This window comes from Narcine bancroftii, chromosome 6 (genome assembly GCF_036971445.1).
Source record: "Narcine bancroftii isolate sNarBan1 chromosome 6, sNarBan1.hap1, whole genome shotgun sequence".
NCBI classification, from domain to species: Eukaryota; Metazoa; Chordata; class Chondrichthyes; order Torpediniformes; family Narcinidae; genus Narcine; species Narcine bancroftii.
Window position 1 is genome coordinate 161,669,653 of NC_091474.1, and position 19,100 is coordinate 161,688,752.

The 19,100-nt window shown below is 40.3% G+C and overlaps 1 protein-coding gene across 21 annotated transcripts in view; it reads right to left on the reverse strand.

Annotated features, from left to right (window-relative positions):
* The window catches only part of dnmt3ab (DNA (cytosine-5-)-methyltransferase 3 alpha b), a 569,168-nt gene that overhangs the window by 159,423 nt on the left and 390,645 nt on the right, over window positions 1–19,100 (reverse strand). For all 21 annotated transcript variants that reach the window (XR_011340476.1, XM_069886523.1, XM_069886520.1 and 18 more), the window contains 2 exons: window positions 11,693–11,902; window positions 8,443–8,601 (listed from right to left, as the gene is read on the reverse strand). Coding sequence is in view for 20 of the 21 variants with exons in the window: in XM_069886523.1 (XP_069742624.1) it covers window positions 8,443–8,601; window positions 11,693–11,902 (369 nt within the window). In the remaining variant the exon portion in view is untranslated. The remainder of the gene's footprint in view (window positions 1–8,442; window positions 8,602–11,692; window positions 11,903–19,100) is intronic.

The window sequence follows — 19,100 nt, forward strand, 5'->3', positions numbered from 1 at the left end:
TGCACTCTCTCCACTCTGTTTATATCCTTCCTATAATTAGGCGACCAGAACTGCACACAGAACTCCAAATTAGGCCGCACCAACGTCTTATACAATCTCAACATCACCTCCCAACTCCTATATTCCATGCAATGATTGATAAAGGCCAGCATACTAAAAGCCTTCTTCACCACCTTATTCACGTGAGTTTCTACCTTCAGGGAACGATGTACCGTCACTCCTAAATCTTTCTGCTCTTCTGTATTCCTCAATGCTCTCCCATTTACCACATATGTCCTATTCTGATTCTTCTTACCAAAATGAAGCACCTCACACTTATCAGCATTAAATTCCATCTGCCATTTTTCAGCCCACTTTTCTAAGCAGCCCAAATCCCTCTGCAATCCTTGAAAACCTTCTTCATTATCCACTATTCCACCTATCTTAGTATCGTCTGCATATTTACTAATCCAATTCACCACCCCATCATCTAGATCATTAATGTATATAACGAACAACAATGGGCCCAATACAGATCCTTGAGGCACACCACTGGTCACCGGCCTCCAACCTGACAGACAATTATCCACTACCACTCTCTGGCCTCTCCCTTTCAGCCAATGTTCAATCCATTTGACTATCTCAAAATTTATACCTAAAGACTGCACCTTCCTAACTAACCTTCCATGTGGTACCTTATCGAAGGCCCTACTGAAGTCCATATAGACAACATCCACTGCGCTACCCTCATCCACATTCCTAGTCACCTCTTCAAAAAATTCAATCAGATTGGTCAAACACGACCTTCCTCCCACAAATCCACGCTGAGTGCTCCTGATCAGACCCTGTCTATCCAGATGTTTATAAGTACTATCTCTAAGAATTTTCTCCATTAATTTACCTACCACAGACGTCAAACTCACAGGCCGATAGTTGCCAGGCTTCCTCCTTGAACCCTTTTTAAATAACGGAACCACATGCGCAATGCGCCAATCCTCCGGCACTATCCCCATATCTAATGACATTTGAAAAATTACCGCCAGAGCCTCTGCTATTTCCTCCTTCACTTCTCTCAATGTCCTGGGGAAGATCCCATCTGGTCCCGGAGACTTATCCACCTTTATATTCTTCAAAAGCCTTAAAACTACACCTTTTGTAATCTCTATATTCCCCATATTTACCCAATTTGCTTTTTTTATCCCACATCTCCCAATATCCTTCTCCTTAGTGAATACCGAAGAAAAGAAACTGTTCAATATCTCCCCCATTTCTCTAGGTTCCACACACAGTTTTCCACTCTGATTTTCTAAGGGACCAATTTTGTCTCTAGCTTTCCTCTTACCATTATCATATTTGTAGAACTCTTTTGGATTAGTTTTCACCCTGCTTGCCATAGTTATTCTCGTACCTTCTTTTAGCTTTCCTAATTCCTCTCTTAAGATTCCTCTTACATTCAATGTATCTTTCAAACATCTCCTTAACTCCATGCTTCTTATATCTAATGTACGCCTCCCTTTTTCTTCGAACCAAGTTTCCAATATTCCTTGAAAACCACGGCTCTCTCAAATCTTTTGCCCCTCCTTTTAACCTAACAGGAACATAAAGCTTTTGCACTCTCAAAATCTGATCTTTAAAAGACTTCCATCTCTCTACTACATCCTGCCCATAAAACAAATTGTCCCAATGCACACCCTGCAAGTCCTTTCGCATCTCCTCAAATCTAGCTTTTCCCCAATCAAAAACCTCAATCCTTGGCCCTGATTTCTCTCTTTCCATAATGACATTGAAGCTGATGGCATTATGATCACTGGACCCGAAGTGCTCGCCAACACTAACCTCCGTCACTTGACCCATCCCATTTGCCAACAGTAGATCTAACACTGCTCCTTCTCTGGTCGGCACCTCTACATATTGTTGTAAAAAACTATCTTGCACACATTTCACAAACTCTAACCCATCCATTCCTTTCACAGAATGTGTTTCCCAATCTATATGTGGAAAATTAAAATCTCCCATAATTACAACCCTGTGCTTATCACAAATATCTACTATCTCCCTACAGATTTGCTCCTCTAGGTCTCGGTCCCCTCCGGGTGGTCTATAATACACCCCTACAAGTGTAACCTCTCCTTTCCTACTCCTCAGTTCCACCCAAATAGCCTCCGTGGATGTGCCCTCTAATCTATCCTTCCTAGGCACCGCTGTAATATTTTCCCTGACAAGCAATGCAACCCCACCTCCTCTTGCCCCTCCGACTCTATCACACCTAAAACAACGAAACCCAGGGATATTCAGTTGCCAATCACATCCCTCCTGCAACCATGTCTCACTAATCGCTACCACATCATACTTCCAAGTATCAATCCACACCTTCAGCTCATCCACCTTTTTTACAATACTCCTGGCATTAAAATATATGAATTTCAGGGATTTCCCATTTTTTAATCCCTGTTTTCCCTCATCTTTAAGAACAACATTATTTACTTTTCCTGCCAATTGCCCTTCATCTTCTTCCAGAGCATTTCCCTTCTCTATCACCTGCCCATCCATATTCAAATACTTACAAGAAACTTTCATTGTTTGCATTCTAACCTTCTCCTTACTGCTCTGTACTATTTTGTTCCCTCCCCCCAACCATTCTAGTTTAAAGGATCCTGAGTAGCCCTAGCAAATACCTCTGCCAGGATTCTGGTCCCCCTGGGATTTAAGTGTAACCCGTCCTTACTGTACAGGTCACATCTCCCCCAAAAAAGGTCCCAGTTATCCAGAAACTTAAAACCCTGCCCCTTACTCCACCCCTTCAGCCACGTGTTAATCCTCCACCTCATTCTATTTCTATTCACACTGTCATGTGACACAGGGAGTAATCCAGAGATTACCCCCTTTGCGGTCCTTCTTTTTAACTCCCTACCTAACTGCCTGTACTCACTTTTTAGGACCTCTTCTCTAATTCTCCCTATGTCATTGGTACCTACACGTACCACGACCTCTGGCTCCTGTCCCTCCCACTTTAGGATATCTGGGACACGAGCAGCAACATCTCGGACCCTGGCACCAGGGAGGCAAACCACCATCCGGTTCTCCTTGCTGCGTCCGCAGAATCCCCTATCCGTCCTCTTAACTATGGAGTCTCCTACCACAATTGCCCTCCTCTTCCTTTCCCACCCTTTCTGAGCTACAGGGGCCGACCTCGTGCCGGAGGCACAGCCACTGTCACTCCCCCCAACCTTGATGTCATCATCCCTAGCATCATCATCCCCTCAAAACTGATCAGCAAATTCTGACCTGGGACTCAACATCCCACTGTGTAATTAGATCATGGATTTCCTCACCTCCAGACCACAATCAGTGAGGATTGGTATGAACTTCTCCTCCACAATCCCCACCAGTACTGGAGCACCACAGGGCTACGTTTTTAGTCTTCTGCTCCACTCACTTTACACCTACAACTGTATGGCTTGGTACGTCAATAACAGCATCAACAAATTTGCTGACGATACCACAGTAGTGGGTTGTATAAAGAAAGTTGATGACATTGAAAGCTTGGGTGAATTGTGCACCAACAATAATCTTGAACTCATTATCACAAAAACTAAGGAGTTGATTGTTGACTTCAGAAGTATAGAATCTAGTGAACACTGGGGAATCAGAGGTGGGGAGGGTGAGCAAATTTAAGTTCTTGGGAGTCACTATCTCGAAGGATCTTTCCTGCACATCATGAAGACAGCACGTCAGTGCCGCTACTTTCTCAGGAGATTGAGGAGGTTTGGTATGACATCGGAAACCTTGGCAAATTTCTACAGATGTATGGTGTAAAGTGCGCTGAACAGTTGCATCACAGTCTGGTATGGAGACACCAATACCCTTGAGTATAATGCCTTGCAAAAGTAGTGGACACAGTCTAGGACATCACAGGCAAAACCCTTTCCACTATTGAGAACATTTTCAGGGAACACTGCCGTCAAAGAGCAGCAGCAATCATCAAAGATCCACACCACCCAGAACACGCTCTGTTCTCACTGCTGTCATCAAGAAAGAGGTATAGATGCCACAAGACTCGCACCATCAGGTTTAGGAACAGCTGCTACCCCTCCACCGTCAGATTCCTCAACAACAAACTCAATCAGGGACTCATTTAAGGACTCTTACTTGTGACTTTGAATTTTTAAATACTTTCTGTACTGCACAGTTTGTTTACATTCATTATCTGTTTACAGTTCTTTAACCATTTACGGAGCAGAAACAGGCCATGTTGGCCTTTCGAGTCCGCACCGGTTCACTGATTTTGTGCGCCCTCTTCAGGCATTGGTCCCGGTAGATCTTCATTCAATAACGATGGGCGAATTCAATGCAGGTGGAATTGGTCATAGAAATGTTTGTGAAACGTGCAGTTCAAAACTTCTGGGCACATTCAATACAGGGTCAATCTGTTTTGGGAGTAACTGTGGAGTGAGGATGCAGAGGACTCAGAGGGATGTTATTTGTTAATACTATGTAGTTTTTTTTTGCACTGCCAATAAGTGGTAATTCTGCCTCGTCTGCAGAAAAAAAAAGAACTCAGGGTTGTATGTGATGCCTTGTATGTATCTGACAATAAATCTTAAAACTTAAATCTGAATCTAAGTTACTTCCTTTGTCTGCAGTCCAAAAATATTGAGGAAGAATGTTACCAGCACATCTTTTCTAAGATTCCTTTTGATGTGCTGCCCTACCCTTTTCCCCCACACCTGCTGTTTTTCCTTGAATACTTTTGCTGCTTCTTTAAATTTCTGCTTCCCCTTGTTTAATAATTCTTTCTCCCTCTATCTTATGTTCCTTCCACCCTGTCTTATTTCTTTCTCATTTTCCTCTACATGGGTTAAATAACTTTTCCTCTCCCTTTCCCCTTTATTTTTAATTTCCTATTTTTCCAGCAATCCTTTAATTATTCTAAATTCACAAAACACATAACTGTTAGATTTCACGTTAAAACATAAAAGTGCTATAGAAACTCAGCAGTCCTATAGTATCCATAGGAGGCATGGAAATGGGGAAACTGGACCCCACCAAAATGCATCAAGCCACCCTTTCACACACTATCTCTCACTTTATCACTTCAAGTCATCTCCCTTCCAAATGTATTGTTTCCCAACCCCACACTGCCTGCATCTACCTCCTCCCCAAAATCCACAAACCCAATTGCCTTGGTTGACCCATTGTTTCTGTGCTCCTACCCCACCAAAGAATTATCTGCTTCCCTCAACTCCGTTTTGTCTCCCCTGGTCCAGTTGCTTGATATCTGTGACATCTCATATGTGTTCTGTCATTTCAACAACTTCCAGTTCCTTGAACTCAATTGCCTCATCCTTAATATTTGTTTCATGTTTAGTAAAACTCTTCTCTTTCTTGATCTCTTTCTATCTCAGGAGACAAATTCTTGGCAGACATCCAATTGCTACACAACTCCATCCCCCATACTTAAGACTTAAAATCACTTAATTGTTTCCTCAATAACAGACCCAACCAGTCTCCCTCAACCACCACCCTCCTCTGGCTGCCAGAACTTGTCCTACTCTGAATCATCAGACTCTTTCTACATCAAAAGGGTAGTCATTGGTACCCGGACAGACTCGAGCTATGCCTGCGATGTGGAATAAACCATGCAAATAGCCTACACAGGTAAGGGCTCCTCAACTCTGTTTCACTGATGACTACATTGATGAGCTTGTCAACTTAATCCACTTTTTTGCTAACTTCCACCTGACCTCAAATTCACTTGCTCCATGTCTAGCAAAACTCTTCCCTTTCTTGACCTATATCTCCGGAGACAAACTTTCAGCATTTTCTATAAGCTCACTGACTCCCACAGGTACAACTATTATTCTTCACACTGTGTCCCCTGTAATTCCTTTCTCACAATTTTTTAATTTCTGCCGCATCTGCGCCCATGATAAGCCCTCCCATTCCAGATCATCTGAGATGTCCCCCCTTCAAAAAATGTGGCTTCCCCTCTATCACCATCAACTCAGACCTTACCCACATATTTTCCATTTATTGTACGTCTGCCTTGGCCACGTCTACGCCCATGCACAAGGACAAGATTCTTCTTGTCCTCAACTACCATGCCCCCAGTCTGCGCATCCAACATATTATCCTCCATAATTTCTACCACCTACAATGTGATCTCACCATCAGACACATCTTCCCATTTTTGCCTTCTGTGACTCCCTCATCCACTCCTCCCTTCCCACCAATCTCCCCTGAGGTACCTACACCTGTGACTACAGGAAATGCTCCACTTGTGCCTACAATTCCTCCCTCACCACCATCAGGACCCCAAATAGTCCTTCCAAGTGAAGCAACACTCTTGTGATTCTCCAGGGGTCATCTAGTACATCTTATGACTCACATTGTGGCCTCCTCTACATTAAGGAGACTGGGAGATAATTTTCCTGAGCATCTTCACCCTATCTGCTGCAATAGCAGGGTTCTTCAAGGGGAAACCCATTTCAATTCCCATGCCAACATGCCTGCCCATGATTTCATGCACTGCCAAACTGAGACCTCCCACAAATTGGAGGAAGAATACCTCATATTCTGTCTGGGAACCTTCCAACCAGATGGTATTAACATTAATTTCTCCAGTTACTTAGCACTCCCGCTCCCCACCTCAGGTCTCCCTTTCCCTGTCTTCTTTTATCTAGCTCTGCAGTCACAGAGCTACCCCTCCCCCGATCAATTCCCAGCTTTTCTCTCCTGCCCTCCTATCCATGTCTCTTGGATGTTGGCCTGTGCTCCTCCCATGACCTTTCACCCTTCATGCCCTATTTTTTTATTCAGGCACCTGCCTGATTCTTGCTCATGCATTGACAAAGGGCTTAGGTCCGAAACATTGGTTATATACATTTTCCTTCTTTGGATGCTGCCGGACCTGCTGAGTTTTTCTAGCACTTTAGTGTATTAACTACAATCACAGTGTCTGCAGACTGTCTTACCTCTGTTATATTTCATGCATTCCTTGCTTTCTCGCAGCAAACCAAAAACTTAATGGAACCGGGACAAAGATTTTAGTTTTGAATCCCTAATCCCAGAAGTGTTTTCTTTAAAACTGAAATCACATAACTGACTCAATTCCTCCTGCTCAGATTGGATGGTGTATAAACTGTGGCAAATGGGATGTTGAGAGTCTTCCATCAATCTGTAGTTCTGTTGAGAGTTGATTATCAAGCTGAAGTAATGTTTGGGATTCTCACTGTCCCTGGCCTCAGCCCTGTCCCACCCCCCCCCCCACCGCTGAGACGGATAAAATTGAGGTTGGATTGTATTTCTAATATTATTTTGTGACAACGGAATTGAATATTTTTGTTATTTCAAAAAAACATTTACTGTTCATCTCTGATTGTGACCTGCTGGGTTATTTTAGAGCCCAATTTTTAAAGTCAGTTTGGAGAGAATGTGAGCATGGAGAGTGGGAAGTGGAAAGGGATTGAGGAGGCTGGTGGTGGAAGACAAGCTCTTTTGGACACAATGAGCTGAATAGGCTTCTCTCTGTGCCATGAATTTCTGTGATTCTTTGTGCCTAGAAATAAACATTGCCAAAATGAGTCAGAATGAAAAATTTAATTCTCCAGAAGGTATCAAGGAACTAGATGGGCAGCTGCTAGAAAATGTATAGCGATTACATGGAAGAATGATATTGAATGAAATATTCAAAAATGGCATACTGAATTGAGAACTCGTATACCTTTGGAGAAAATAACTTATAATTTGCATAATAATTATTAAAATGTGGAATCCATATTTGGAATATGAAGTTTGTTAGATGGGAATGGCACCATCCTCGGCATTAAGTTACTGATAAATATGGACTTTAGCTCCATTTTTATTATTGCATTTTTTGGGGGTAGATGGGGAGGGAGGGAGGGTGTTATATAGGGAGAAAATTTTATTATTATCATACTTTATGCTATATTTGTATTTTACATTTTGTTCAATAAATAAAGAATAAGAAACGAGATGGGCTTTGAGAGTCACGATTATTTCATTGACACCACTGTGAGGCTATTTTTAAAATGTTATGTTTATTGAATTGAATATTTACTGATTGATTTCTGAACTGGGATGGTGAAATCAGAACTGCCTCTTAGTTTGATCCTCTGGACAAAAAGCTTAGTATTATATTTCATGCCCTTCGCAAATGGATTTTGGTGATTTCTTACTTCACCTCTTGAGTGTTCTTTTGCTGACATTTGTTTCAAGCATCACTGCATCTTTGAAGGATGCAATGCAATGTCCTTCCAAAGTCTTATCAATGGTAATATATCATGAGGGCTTATCATAACATTGGAAGAAAAAATCATTTTGAGAGGGAATAGATGTTTAAAGAGTCGGGAAAACACGTAATCAAAATATTTCTATTTGGACAGGTACTACAATATTAGGAGGTGTATGTACATTTTTTGAAAACCAAAGTGTGACACTTACAACAGAGAATTTGCCATCTCCAAACCACATCACCCATCGTGTTCCTTCAGCTGCCCGACTTCGGCCAGTCATCCACCAGGACACAATGCGACCTGGCCACCACGAGAATCCTCTGAGCTTTCCCCAGACCAGCTCTCCAATGCCAAATCCTCGCCCATCCTGGGAAATTCAGAGGCAAATGCTAATAAAGGAATTGCAAAATACTCGTGATGCGTGGACTGAGTTCTTAATTCAATCATTGTTGCAAACCATTCCATTACCGTTCATTAGTTTGGAGGCTTTTAAATTCATACATCAGCTTTAAGAGGCAGAGTTTGTGGGGTTGTCTGATGTTCATGACTGAATCCCTCAAACCTTACCCATCCTGGTGAAAAACTGTACCTCAAGAATATGATTAGTTCTAATAAGCCAATTTCCAAATTTTAAATGTTGGTTCTAACCAGATATTATATCAACTGCTTTTATGAATGACTTATGTTTAAATATCATTCAACTATTACTTAAAAAGGCATAACTTAATCAAGTTATTTTAATTATTTTTAAACATTTGATTTATAAATTTTATTTATTTAATTAAATTTAAATAAAATAAATAAATTAATGAAATTTAAAAAATAAATTAAACAAATGGCTTGGATTTTTCAGGAAGATAGGTCTGATTACAAGTAAAATAATACAAATGTGTCAGATCTGAAATATAAACAAAAAGGCTGGAAATACACAGGAGGTCAGCACCATCTGTGCAGAGAGTAACAGTTAACGTCTCAGGTAGTGTGCTACATTACTTTCATTATCCCTTCCAAAAGTCAAACACCAGAAGTCCCAGCATTCCTAGGCAGTCAATCATTGATTACTGAGGGAGGAGTGGAGTAAACATTCAGGTTGATAACTTTTCATTAGATTTCCAATGTTTCCAGCTTTTGTATGCAATGCCTGACAAATTTGAGTTATATTAAGACAATAGTGACATATTTCATGTAATGTATATGTATTTTGGCAAAGAAGTTGACAAAATCTCCATGGCAGACGGAGCAGAAAAAAAAATTGGTTTCCAAAATAAAATGACATGTTGGATGGTAGGTGGCAGAGTGGCAAAAAGCAATGGGTCATGGTCATTTGCTATGATTTAAGTTGAATTCCTTTCTTTGACACAAAAGATATTTGGTAGCAATCTTGGTGTACTGTGTAAAATTATGAGCTATCAACAAATGATATCTAATAACTCAGGGACAGAGTTTAAACGTAATTGGTTTCAGAAGAATGTTGACGAAATATTTTTCATTTGAAGAGGGAAAACACATTGCTTGAAAAGCAGGTATTTAAAAACAGCGGGAGAAACATCATCACCTACAAAGTCACCGAGCCACATTTTTAGATGAATGACCTTTTATGATACAAATTTCCATGATTCTTGCAAAAATTACAGCATAGTTACTGAGATTGACAGCTTTTCGTTCAATTATCTCTCATTGAAATCCCTGTCCTTTACTTTTAAGGGGCAAGCTTTAAGGAACAATCACTGGTTGACCTGCTTCCTCTACTGTTGTCACTAAGAATGTTGCCATGGTTGGTGGAAAGCTTCAGGGTTAGATGTGAGGTACACTAAGCTTCTCAGCTCAGTTATTTATAGACCTGCTGCCAGAGTCATTGTTCAAAAAAATGGAGATCAAATGTTTTAAAATCTGAGTGTAAAGTGTAAGTCGGCAACACACTGAACAGTAGAGGGTGGGTAGGAGCATCACCAGTGTTTGCCTCTGTCACAACTGCCTACAATGAAATATAATCTGGCCCAACAGCCTTTGAGCTGGACAGTTTCTCTCTCAACATCATAGCATGTACCTTGAAGGACACAAAGACTCTCTCTTTCTTTCTCTCTCTCTCTCCAATGGCTCCAGAAATCACAATTTTTCTCATTGCCAAGAGATGGCAACTTTATGATCAATGGTGACCAAGAGGATTTTTGTAGGGGCAATTAAGGTTATTTTGGTTATGATTTTCACTTGACACAGATGGCTATTTCCATTCTCAACTTTTTTTTGGCTATGGTACCCAATGGCAAGAATGTACTCAAAGTTTATGAGCCCACTTCCCTGTGAAGCAGGCAAGTTTTGGTTTCTTCTGTACTTCTCTCCTACCAACTACATAAAAAACATTTATGTCACACGAGGTGAAAAGAAAACAAGGCTTTCACTTAAATGTGCTGTGGCCCCTAGTAAGATGGCTGCTCTAAGTATACATTTTTTGGCAATGAATACATGCATGGACAAATAATATAGAAATTGTGATGCACCATTTATGAGATTGCGTAGTTAGTCAAAATCTTTTTTTCCCCATAGCCAGGGTATCAAGAGCAAGAGGACGTAGGTTTAAGTTGATGAAAGGAGCTTTAAAGGAGAATTCTTTTTACAGAAAATGCTGCTCAAGGAGGTGGTGGAATCGCTTATAATTGCGAGGTTTAAGAGGTGCTTAGACACATATATGGGCAGGGCATGCAAGGATAGAGTCCAATTGAGTCTGATGTAGATGCGAACAAAGTTTGCATTGGACCCAATGGGCCAAAGGGGATTGTTTTTGCGTTGTATAACATTATGACTATGAATGTGCACTTTATAGGAAATAGAGAATTTTTAGGGATCAATTTTACTTTGTAATTCAATTCCACATTATTTCTTAAGTACTTGCTACCTGGTTGAGTTTAGTCTGATCAGTGTTTACCCTATCCATTGGATGAAATAATCTGTTATACATTTCCAGCAAAGTTAACTCCTGGGTCAGAAAAAATGTTTGATTGCCAAAGTGATGACCTTATATTGAATTTAAATACTTTTGGCCTCTAAACCTTACCCAATTGCACCTGTATTCAATTCTAAGGTCTCATTTCACCCACAGGAGGTTTCTTCCCCCTTTGAAATGATTGTGATTTTCCACTCCTACCTAAGAATAAACATACTTTAACATTCCTCTCCCATAAAATGCCTAACCTCCTGTCATAGGACTGATACACTTGGCCAGTTCATTGAATGGGGATTCAAGCTTATCTCTCAGTGTTGTGCTCTGCAGTGAAACTCCAATTCATGCAAGTGAGTCAACATTGTACTCAGGATCATTAACCAGTTAGCACTCTGGTCGCATCATGATAATGTTTTAGAATTGTATTATAGGTAGTTCTCTTTTTCTGAGTTCTGAAGAAGTGAGTGTGTTGCCTTTCACAACTCTTAAGTTATAGCAAGGAAAGGATTAATTAACTTACATCATATTCTGCTTCTTCATCCGTCACTTTGGAAGTATCCTTCTCGGCTGCCTCATTTGAAATAATTGAAGGTTCTGGAGTTGTTGCAATTCTGGGAGGTGTTGGATCAGTGGACTGCTGGGGTGTGGTTGTGCTTGTTTCTTTCTCTTTCTGAACTGGGATATCCTCCTGTGCGCTCATCACCGCTACAAGCTTTGCCCTCTTCTCAGCCTACAGGTGACAAGATTGGTAATAGGGGGAAGGAATGGTGTAGGTCAGAATAAATACACGAGTGACGGCTTTGATAATGTTTACAAAGTGGAAAAAAATTCATGGTACTAACATCAAACAACAACCATATATAGTCTTTTCACCAAAACAGATAATTGGAAATGGATGTAAATCCATTCTTGTGAGCCTTTCCCTTGGTACTATTATATTTGTTTATCGCTCAGTGTTTGAGCAATTTTCACCTGGAAAAATAAACTTTGATGAATGCATATTTTGTTTTTCAGAACAATGTTTATTGGTTCATTTGAAGCAATGCAATTTCATGCAAAAGGAATGTTTATTGGTTCATTTGGAGCAATGAAATTTCATGCAACAGGATGACATAGATTGAGCCATTCAGGTTCGAATTTGGCCCAGTCTGACAAAGATCTTTAAATGAGTTTGGATAACTTCAGCTCTTTTCCTGAAAGAAATTATTCTTACTTTGGTGACAACGAGCATTATATTATTGGCTTCATTGGGAGATGCCTCAATTGCTTATGTGGATATAAATGTCATAGTGATACAGTAAAAGGTTCACATCAGAGTTAGGATGATAATGTCTTGTGAAGGCAGGTCATTTTAAATACAATGGTGGAGATTCACAACCAATCAATCAGATCACTGCTCTGCTTTCTGTCATAATGGTAATTCAAGACAATTATGGAGGGAATGCCAGTTTAGTGGTTTCCTTGTTAGCCTGGTAATTCTGAAACCTGGACAAATAATTCACAGCCGAATTCAATTTCCACAATGGCAGCAATGGAGCTTAACATCAGGTGCTCTGACATTTTTTTTAGTTCACTAAACATTTAAGGTTCAATGTTCCTTTTATTATTATGTAATAATGCATTAAAAATGTAACAAAGGAAGAGTTGTCATGAGCATCACACAGTGTCCCTAACAATAGGAGAAAGAGAAGCAAAAGAGAGTCCCTTCAGAGACACTGTGTCCGTGGATTTGCCTTCAGCCCTCCTGCAGCTGCACAGACGCCTGTTAGATTCATTGGCAACCCCAAGCTCCAGATCCAAGCGTCCAACATGATCAGAAAATCCTTTTTGCCTCAGCACCCACTGAAATCCCAGTTTTAATACCTGGTTCCCATGAGCCAGTCACCAGCTGCCCGCAGCCTATGTGGGTCAATGAGCCCCTTGCTGGTCTGCTGCTGTGGCGACTGTCCTGTGGGGTCGAATCCTCTGCTTCTCCTTCTCTATGGGGGGGGGGGTGGTGGGGGGGGTCTGGTTTCTCCCTGTTTCTGGTGCCCTGTACGGGTCTGCAGCTGCCCCAGAGTTTGTAACCCCTTATGGCCGCTGCCAAGCACAGGTGCTGTCATCTTGGGTACAGAACTCGTGGTTGCAGGATTTTACTTTCGAATACCATTGGCTCCTTTAACAGGTCTTTTAGAGTCTGTATGGAGCTACTGGCATTAGGACTGGGTGGTTGAAACCTTCAGAGAAGTACCACCTCCTCTCAGCTGATGAATCATTCCTTCTCTGTGTGAAGCAAAGGTGAGAGGTACAAAAGTGCAGTATCAGTGTTCATCCCCACCACTGACAGAGATGGCCGAGGTCTACAGTACAAAAATGCCAAAATGTTCCTTCAATCCAATAAAAAAAATCCAATTGGAGAAGGGAAATAATCTTGAGCTTGATTTCGCCATTCCATTTGTTTCAGATATCTCTGTTCATTAATGTAGTGGTCAGACTGATCACTGTATAGTCCTTCTTAAACCAAGTCCCATCTTCGCATAGAGGACAGTACCACTGGGCAAAGCAAGACATTCATATGACATTTTACAGTAGCAGCAGAAGCCTAAGTGATTTTCCTGCCAATCAGCAATTGCACAACATGATATCCTTCACTGTGGCATCAAGGGACAAGTAACGATGCAAAGGGAAGGTTAATTGAGCAATCCAACATATTCAGATGACACGACAATACAGAATCAAGTGCTTGGTAATCAGAAAAAGCCAGCTACATAACAACATCAAAACATGGCAGTCTTGCTCCATCCAGTTATGAAGAGTGTTGCACAGATAAGCAATGAACAGAAAGTGGAGGCCTCAGTAACTAACTCCATTCTCAATAGTTTCGTAAGTCAAAAAAGAAGCAAATGGAACAAGCTTGAGGCAGAAATACGATTTGGACAATCCACCTTCATTCCTAGAAGGGTCACCCACCATCACAGAAATCAAACGTCAGCTGACAGAGCTCACTCCACCTGATTTCCAGCTGAATTCACATGACATAGCCAAGCCTTTGAATTCTCACAATAATCCAGCTGATGATGTGTTTATGATTGCTTTATTTATTTCCAAACCTCTCCTATATAGTTCCAACATTGTAATCTTCTCAACAACATAGAAAACCGGCCAGGTATCCGTTCTCCACAGAAATGAGATCAGGCACAATATCACCTCATCATTCTGCTGGTAATCATCAGCCAAGTCACAAAGATGGCAGTGACATTGACTTTCAAACAAGCAGCTCTGTTTTGGTTTCATGCAACTATTTCGTTCCAAAGCCTCACCGTACTCTGGCTCCAAAAGCAGAAAGCAAAATTCTTGAGGTGAGATGAAAGTTAATTCCCTTGAAAATAAGCAGTATTTTATCAAGTGTTCCATCACAAACTGACAGGTCACAGGGGAAAAAAAATCTCAACTAGTTGGGATTATAACTTGTAAAAAGGAAATTGTGGTTGTTATAAAGCAACAATGGCCATTCAAGAACTTTCTTAAGAGTTCCTCATGGCAGAGTTCAAAGCACAGCCATCTTCAGCTTTCCTCAATGATAAGAGTGAATGTATAACATCGTGACACTAGATTTGCCTTGTGTTTGGCTCCATCCAAAGCCCCTAAGATAGTAAAGCAGTTCATGTTTGAATGAAGCACTTTTCATGTGATAGTGAAAATCTCAAACAAGAAACAATCTATCCACCTACATTTGTCAGTAAATGGAATCTTCATCTTTCAATCCATTATGTCAACATCCTCTGAGGACTCGCACCATGAACTGAACCAATCACAAGAGGTCTGTGGTTACAAAAGCTAGTCAGAAACTGGGTATGCAGTGATCAGTGACTTACCTTGGATTTAAAGTTTTAAAATTAAATTTAAGCATACAACATGGTAACAGGCTATTTCTGCTCATGAGCAGGTGCTGCATAATAACACTCAATTAAACTACACCCTAGGTCTGTTTCAAAGGGTGGAGGAAAGCAGAGCCCCCAAGGAAAACCCAGGCAGACACGGGGAGAACGCACAAACTCCTTCGAGACAGCATGGAATTCGCACACAGGCCCCGATCGCTGCCGCTGGAACAGTGTTGCACTAACTGCTTCTCAAACCATGCCGCCCATTGATTCAAAGACATAAGTAAGGAATGAGTTAAATGGTCTCCACTTTTCTGGAAGTTGATTCTTCATCCCAAAGTAACCAACTAAATGACACCTTAAAATATTTACCTCTTCAGGTACACCATGGACCAAATGCATGATGCATTAAAGTTCCTTCATCATTTCAAGGTTAAAACTATAGAACTTGCTACCTGATAAATGTATTTTCATTAAATTTGATGCAGGCTTAAAACAAAATCTTACCAATAGCTTATTAAGGGCTACTACTGACAGGCAATAAATAATGGCATCCATATCACGTCCAAACATTCAAGTATAAGTGCAGATAATCTATAAATAAAGTAAAATGTAAATGGAAACTTACTGAAAAGAAAGTATACAGAGTGCCACAATCTATCAAAATGTGCCTTTGGACAACATAAGGCAGTATAAACAGAAATGAAATGTGACATCCATAAATAATACATGAACCACATAAGATTCATTAATTAGTCCCTAAATTACTATTTGTATAAAATATATTAAATATATATTATCAAAATACTCACCTGCCATACCTACCTTTTCTATCAATGTTTTAAGAATAATTTAAGTATGAATTTATGTTATTTCACCCATCTAAATCTACTGGTCCTGCAAAAAGAAACAGCAGACATAGAAATAATCTTTCTACCTCCTGTTACATTCTGCTGTGTGATTGACCAGCTGTGTTTAAATGCTCTGTTTTTACAATGGATAGTGCTTTTGCGTTTTTGATAAGATATACATGATCAAAAGTTTATACATGCAATGACTAACTTATGGTTTTGCTTTGAAATAAATTTTCCGTGGTCATTTGACTTCTGATAAGCCATCAGCAGTGTCTAGATGACAATACACCTTTCTCTCCTCCTGGAGCTGATTCAAACTGGAAGTGGATCAGTGGACTCTGCCATTCTCCAAAAGCTCAGCTAACAGGTCACTCACCATCTATGAGTTTAGATGGTAGGCTAGGTATAGTATTGGCTAAAGACCACTCTAATTTTAATGTCTACATTTTTCATCAGGAATCAATAGATAAAAGCATTGGATTATTGTTTACATTCTCAAAAGTCAAATGATGAGTTTTGATAAATTAGCATACTGCAGGGATACTACCGATGACTTTACGATTAATATGAATAAACCAATTAGTAACATTACATTACAATATTTTGTGAAGTAATGCCTCAGCAAGATTATTCTCTAACATAGAGGAGGTAATAAATTCTGATATCTATATCACATTTGAGGTATTAAATGGGCACAAAATAAAACTAATTTTTTTTTTTACACAGAAATCCAGCCATATTGCTAGAAGACCGGCATTAAGCCGGCTTTAGTGATTTACACTGAACCAAACAAAGCCAGCATAATGCTGGGTCAGTGTGTCTTTTTACACAGCAAGCCAGCATACTGGGAGCAAAAGAGGCAGGATGTGTAACACAACAATGTTGGTGTCTAGTGTCACATATATCATACAGATAATTACATGGAGGGGAGAGGATTGGAGGGGTATGGACCAGGTGCTGGTCAGTGGGAAAAGGAGGGTGGGGATTTGTTCTGGCATGGACAAGTAGGGCCAAACTGGCCTGTTCTGTGCTGTATATGGTTATAGTATTTGATGGCATGTTAGACCCACTTTTTTCCCAAAAAATGGTTCCAAATTATTCCCCCAGTCTTATATGCTAAGTTGAAATTAGGGCTGTCTGGGGGGAGGGGGACCGGGATGGTGGGATCAGTATGGGGGCTGGTGGCAGGTTCTTGGGAGACTCTATTGTCGGTCTCCACACTGGGCATTGTTGTGTTGAGGAAGTGTCAGGTTTGAGGGAGATGAGTCTGGACATGGGTTTGCAATCAAATATTACATTTATTAACACACAACAATAATAAAAGAGCGTGGGAAAATCATAGCAGGAATAAAACACATATGCGCACAATTTATAAAAGAGCATGGGAAAATCTACTGCAAGTATTGATCGATAGCTGTGTATTTCAAACTTTTCGTTTCTACTTGTATACCACCTTAAGATATACCTTACTAATCATCACTATCTATTGTCGGGGGCTGGTGGCGTGCTGTCAGGGGGGAGTGGGGTGTTGGACTTCAGACTGTTCAAACTGAGGACAAATCCACAGGCCAGCTTTCTCACAGCACTAGGTAACTACAGACACCTGTGAACAGCTGAGAGTGGGGCAGTGGGATCTTTTATCACAATGTGCTTTCTAACATTAATCTCCTCTCCCTTAATGTCTGAATACATACTTTTTTACTTTATTGATGAATGATAATGCTCTATTTTGAAAAACCAAAAGCCACCCACATCTGTCTTGTCAAAACTATGAATTATGTACTTATGAATTAAATCATCCCTCATTCTCCTCCTAGCAACACATCAGTGATTCACGCACCAACAAAATAGTCAGTCTAGTAGAGGATTCCAGACCTGCATTTATGGGAGCATGCATAGACATTCAAGATGGGCGAAACCCCATGTGCCTGTCAATCAGGTATTTCCTAATGAACTCGCTGTCAGCTAGATTGACTCTGCCTTTTACCTTTGCTGTATAATTGCAGCTTAATCTGGCAGCACCTAGTGTCAAATCAGTGATGTACTGGGAATGATATCTTGCCGGGTTGGTGCTGCACTCAGCCACACTTGCAATTGCCCTCACCCATCTCCATGTGCAGCCCACAGAAACAGAGAGCAGGCAGAAGGCTGTTGGGAGAGAGTGGGACACTGGTATTATTATTAAAAAGATTTTTCCTGTTGTTCTACTTTGATGTTTTGTCCAAGTTTTAAATGCTTACCAGTAAATACATTAAAAAACTATGGTACACAAATACATCCTTTCCCATCATGGTGCTGGAATGCTGGATCGCTCCTTTTACACAGATGGCGTTCTGGTACTGTTACTACCTCTGCTACCAGAAAAAAAGCCAGGACTGGAATGACCCCTCCCTCCCCCATCGATGCTTTTTAGACAGCAGGCGTAGCATAAAAAATCTGCAAATATCCTAGAACGAAGTGGCTGTGTAAGAAGCATACAAGTTTCATTAAAAAGAATAGCATCCCAACATCAAAATATTCATTTGTATAGAGATACATGAGAGCAATATGGAATATATTCATCCAATTAACATTTTGACAGCTCGTTTTGATTTGATTTTGGACTCTGAACTGGTAAAGTTATGGAATGGTACCACACAGAAACACCTTCTTTAGCTCACCAGATCTATTGTAATCCCACTGGTCAAAACTTTGTTGCTTGATGTATCTTAGTGAGCAAGCAGTTCTACATGCTGAGAAATTTTTTGTCACCATTAAAGATATTTAAACAGAACAAAAGTTTGTTTGAGAATGAAAGGACATTTTTGATATCAAAAGTTTTTAAACCATGGATAACACAATTTCTGCCTTATTTGTGGCTGGATGAAGAATCATAACTTTTCATCAATACTATCATTACAGTCCAAATCCTAAAATATAATTTATTATCTGGGCATATGGCAAAGTGGAAGACAGATCACAAGACAGATTATTTTCTTGTTGACAGCCTTTTAACTTTGCTTTGTGAAAAATGATATCAGTCATGTCAACCTGGAGATATATCGATTAAATTTAATTTTCTGATTTCTTCTTTCTTCCATTTCCTTACTCCATTTTCTTGGCTGTTTGCATATTCTTCTTTTTTGAATGCTTCAATGGTGTCCACTCACGTTCCATTTCTGATAATAAAACTTGCTGCTCACGTTCCTCTTTCATTATCTGTAATATTAATTTG